The sequence below is a fragment of the Haplochromis burtoni genome, unplaced genomic scaffold (genome assembly GCF_018398535.1).
Source record: "Haplochromis burtoni strain Fernald_Lab_line unplaced genomic scaffold, NCSU_Asbu1 Contig_654, whole genome shotgun sequence".
Taxonomy (NCBI): domain Eukaryota; kingdom Metazoa; phylum Chordata; class Actinopteri; order Cichliformes; family Cichlidae; genus Haplochromis; species Haplochromis burtoni.
In genome coordinates this window covers 81,902-86,895 of record NW_024583015.1, presented here as the reverse complement: position 1 = coordinate 86,895, position 4,994 = coordinate 81,902, and the positions used below count along the sequence as shown (strand labels likewise).

The window sequence follows — 4,994 nt, the reverse complement described above, 5'->3', positions numbered from 1 at the left end:
GGTCCTTGGGGACGAGTAAAGCGCTATACAAATGCAGGCCATTTACCTGTCTGAAAGCTCGTTCGGTTTGCCGCTGTGTGCTCTGAATATTCATGAATAAGAGTTCAAAAAAACACGACTCACATTCTTTCTTCCTGCTGTTCGTTTTTAAAACCGTTTCTGATTTCTGGGGCTGACTCTCAGTGTTTGCAGCTCGTCTGGAAGCCTCGGCGCTCAGCGGCGAGCCGTGACATCGTGTCTGCTGGAGCAGCAGCTTCAGTCAGACTGGTGATGATGGTTTCCAGTATCGGCTGTCCGCTCTGACATCATCAGGTGTCTCTTTAACTCACTCCTGTGTTTGTCTTCCTGTCAGCGTTGACCTGTGTGTCAGCGGTCACCATGGAGACAGTGGTGGGCCACGTCGGGACAAAGGTGATGCTGCCGTGTCGCACAGGGGCAGGCAAACAGGGCGGAGTGGAGGTGTGCTGGGGGCGGGGCAAACCTTCACTGTTCACCTGCCACAACGCTGTGATCAACAGCGCTGCAGCCCGCATCACCTACAGGAAGTCACAGAGGTGAGCGCAGGTGTGCGTCCCATCAGAGCAGACTGTAGCTTCCTGTCAGCACGTGGAGTAAAACCGGCCTTCGTCCCTCCTGTGCAGGTACTCTGTGTCTGCCTCCTCCTCCTCTCTGTCCATCTTCCACTCACAGCCGTCAGACTCGGGTTTCTACCACTGCAGAGTTCAGGTGCCCGGACTCTTCAATGACCAGACCTTCACTGTCCACCTCATCATCCTCAGCAGCCGTACGTCCACACATGCCTGTTCAGAGCGCTGAAAACAACATGAAATTCTCAAAGTGTTTGTTTGTCTTTCGCCTGCAGCTCGCTCTGTGGCCGTAACAGAAAACACTGAGCTCTCAGACGGGGACCTGAACGCACCGCACACCACCACAGGTACCGTTCTCTTTCTCACTGCATGTCTTTACACTCATAGAAGAGTCGCCCCCTGCTGGTCATTAATAATAATAATAATAATAATAATAATACATTTTATTTGAAAGCGCCTTTCAGAACACTCAAGCTCTCTGTACACAGCAATGAAAAAAGCAACATAAAAGCCAGCAGTTTACACAATCATAAAAGCATAAGACATAAGACACATTTAAAATAGCCGAGTGGAGAGGTTATGTGGGATAAACTATTTTGAACTAGTGAGTTTTGAGTTGGGACTTAAAGAAAGAGAAGGAAGAGAAATTATATTTTAGTGTTCGTTTGGAGCTTCAGGAAGCTGCTCGCTGATGCTTCATGCTGTCAGTACAGGAAGCTGTTTGTGTGACGCGGCGTTACCCTGCAGCTGTTGCTAACGTGAGGTCACAGCCGTGACCCTGTGAGCGTCACACAAACACGTCCTCATGTTCAGCATCTTTAAATCTGAACACAAAGTGCGGTCGAGTCAGACGTAAATAAGCATCATCTGTTGGCCAGGTCACATCGCCCAGGAGGCAGGAAGTGACATCACAGGAGACGACACCACGCAGCCAGTGGTGGCTCTGGTTCAGGTACAAACACTTTGTGTATATGTGTTGATGTGTTATGTGTTTCTTTGTTTGTTTTTATTTGTATTTGTTTGTTTGTTGACAGTCAGCTGAGCAGCAGGTAAACGTTCTGCAGACGTTTGTTGGAAACACAGTGAGAGCTTCCTCCCTCGTCTTCATCCCAGCTCTGCTGCTGACCGCAGCTTACAGTCAGTACACACACACACACACACACACACACACACACACACACACACACACACTGCTTGCACACATTTAAAAACAGTTTTTGATGTTTTTCTTTTTTCGTTTTTGTCGAACCTGTGAAACAGCGCCACTCTCCTATACGTTCACGTTGTGGTTGAAAGCGGTACTGCAGCTGTGGTCACAATAAACCTTCACTGTGGAGGAGTGGTAAACAGCGCCACCCACATACATGCAGTCATTTAGTGGTCACAGCTGGTACTGCACAGTATGAGTATCCCCGCGGGAGACCGGGGTTCGATTCCCCGACGGGGAGGCGTGATGTTCTTCACCTCCATTATTGACTCTTGTAAAGCTGCTGCTTTGTCGAGACATGAGCATAGACACTTCTGTGTTCGTGTCTCAGCTGACTGCAGGTTTCCAACATTATAAACACTCCATCTGCATAACTGCTGAGACTAACACTGGGTCAGCTCGGGCTCATCGTTGATCATTTACACACTGTCACACCTGTTCAGCCAATCACATTCATTCAGGGCCTGAAAGCTGACAACCACCACCCTGACCCCTGACCCCGTTATCTCTGACTGAGGTTTAGTTTTTGTTGAACTCAGAGAAAGCCTGGATCTGTGACAGGAAGTGTGTTTGTGTTCCTGCAGGAGTCTGGAGGTCCAAACAGGAAGCAAAGAGGAGGCCAGACCAATCAGAGAAGGAGGAGGAGAGCAGCGCCGTGTGACACCGACCTGATTATGAAAGTGTTTGAATTCCCATCTGGAACGTCTCAGAAAGCCTCAGTCGAACGTTCTCTGCACAAGAAGCAAAATGAATCTGCTGCACTCACCTCAGGAGTGACGTCACTCATGTCACAGGTGGACGCCCTCGCCCCTGAGTGACACGTGTCCTCTGTGAGCTGTGACAGGAGCGATGTTTGTTAATAAACTCCATCGTCAGACTGTGTTTAATGTGTTTAATAAAGTTTTCATGTAAACAGTGAAGAAGTCACTCAGTGTAACTCAGGTAACTGACTCCGCCTGTCTGACATCATCAACAACGTACCTTCAGTCAGCTTTTAGCCTCATGCTCGGTCTGAGCTCCAGCAGGTCATCTCCACATGTCTACCCGCCTAAATGCTGAGAGCAGGCCTGTGATTGGCTGATTAAATATTTGGACTAACGGTGTACCCAATAAAGTGGCTGCTCTGCCTGTTTCCTTGTTCTTGTGCTTCACACAGTTTGCAGAACTTTGTAAGGAAGCTGCTGATAACAGTAAAAACGTTGGCTCAGGTCTCACCACGCTGAGCTGTCACTTTATTAGGTACACCTGTCCCACAGCAGCAGCAGCTCATGTGGAGCTCAGAGCGACCATCAGGACAAAGATGGCTGAACAGGTTTGTTGACGTCACGCAGGCTGCTGTGCTGGGGTTTTCAGCTCCAGGGTTTACTGGGAATGGTCCAACATGAGGAAATCTCCAGTGAGCAGCAGCTCCCTGTGAGAGGAGCATGTCACAGCAGCAGCTCCAATACCAGAGTGTGCAGGAGAGCCTCCATTGTCAGCATCAGCAGGACAGCTGTGGGTCAGTCGGAGAGGGTGGAGTGTTTGAGGTGTCTGCCCCACGCTCTGATCTCATATTATTTGAGCCTGTTAGCAGCACAGCTCTCAGCCTCATGGCCATGCAGGCTGCAGACACCTGTCCACGTCAGGCACGAGGTACAGAAAACACCTGTTAGTTTTACATGTTTTATTGTTTTTATTCACTTCCGTTATTTTTTTATGAGGTTGCATGTTTGCTTTTTGTTTTTGTTTGTTTGGTTTCTTAATAAGTGAAAAGATTTCTAAACTGTCGAAATGTCCCCTCCTGCTGTTATCAGCTGTAGTACTGCTGTCAGACAGCAGGGGGCAGGCCGACCATCGTAGTTATGTCATGGTCGCGTTCAGGTAATACACGTTGTGGATAAAACGAGTACTGCAGGATTAGGAAAAGAACTACTCCTCGTTAGTATAGTGGTGAGTATCCCCGCCTGTCACGCGGGAGACCGGGGTTCGATTCCCCGACGGGGAGAAAATCTTTTTCACCTCCGTGATTCACACATACAGACCAGAACAGGCTCTTGTTGTTATTGGACAAACACACTGTGGAAGCTCCGCGTAATGCTGGGCAGACACTGTGCGACGTTTGGCCCGTTTTGAGTCGTGCGACCGTTTTGGTGATCGGCCCGATTTTGGCCTTCATCGTGCGTCGTGTCGTATACGCGGGGTAACGAGACGCGATTAACACCTCACGACCAGCTCCCGATCATCAATCGCTTGATTTGAAATCCTCGCGACCGTCGTGAGGGTGTCAGCGCAGCTTCTCACACTGCGCACGCGCAAACACAAGTGTCAGCGAAAAAGACGGAGCAGCGGTGCAGCCTGTGATCGGGACACAAGCGACGGAGGCACAACTTTTGATGTGGCCTCACAAAATGATCACGACCACAACGACCGTGAAAATAGTTGGATCTACATGCTGCTCAGTCACAGCTGATCGTGTTTTTCATCAGCAATTTAGCCAAGCTGGTGGTGGTGTGAGTGAGAGACAGAGAGGGAGAGCGATAACCTTCATGTTACGGACGCACAGTGTGGCTCAGGTCGCATCAGAGCATCGTGACCTATGAACTTCTAACCCCTGCGAGTCAATCGTGCAGTTTGAGCAGGAGCTGAATAACACTAATGAAAAACATCGCGCAGTGTAGCCCAGCATTAGACACCAGGAGAAACAGAAACACCAGGTGGAGAAAATAACACACAGTTAATCACTGAAAGAAAATTCAGTGAAAAACTATGTTAGAATAAAATTGGCTTCACAGAGTAAAATAAACGAGTTCATTATACTTTATAAGAATAATAAAACAAAATAAATGTGAAACCACACAGAAATCAGAATGAGGTCAAAATAATCAGCAGTTAACGATCGATCACAAACTCATCAACTAATAATTTCTTTACCATTTCAAGTCAAACTTTATTGTCATCTCTGCTGTATCCGGTTACATCAGGACAAAAAACAACAATAAACAGAAATAAAAGAAGAAAATAAATATACACTTCAGACTAAGAGGACTGAGAGAAATTATAATTTAACATTTACAGTTTACAGTGGTTTAAAGGGACCAGTGCAGCAGCCTGTCCATGGAGCAGCATTCGTCTCACAGAAGCAGTGGTGTGGAGCACATGGACTCAGCTAACGGAGTGTGTGTGTGTGTGTGTGTGTGTGTGTGTGTGTGTGTGTGTGTGTG

The 4,994-nt window shown here is 48.0% G+C and overlaps 1 protein-coding gene and 1 non-coding gene across 3 annotated transcripts in view; both read left to right on the top strand.

Moving 5' to 3' along the window:
• LOC102292672 (hepatitis A virus cellular receptor 1) overlaps positions 1 to 3,815 on the top strand; it is an 8,283-nt gene extending 4,468 nt beyond the window's left edge. For both annotated transcript variants that reach the window (XM_005949928.3, XM_005949926.3), the window contains exons 2-7: positions 353 to 554; positions 642 to 784; positions 863 to 934; positions 1,466 to 1,539; positions 1,622 to 1,724; positions 2,379 to 3,815. In XM_005949928.3, the coding sequence (XP_005949990.1) occupies positions 379 to 554; positions 642 to 784; positions 863 to 934; positions 1,466 to 1,539; positions 1,622 to 1,724; positions 2,379 to 2,455 (645 nt within the window). In that variant the 5' untranslated portion in view covers positions 353 to 378 and the 3' untranslated portion in view covers positions 2,456 to 3,815. The remainder of the gene's footprint in view (positions 1 to 352; positions 555 to 641; positions 785 to 862; positions 935 to 1,465; positions 1,540 to 1,621; positions 1,725 to 2,378) is intronic.
• Positions 3,707 to 3,778, top strand: trnad-guc. Its single transcript has one exon. It is a non-coding gene; the product is annotated as a tRNA-Asp (tRNA).
• Positions 3,816 to 4,994: the final 1,179 nt, after the last annotated feature.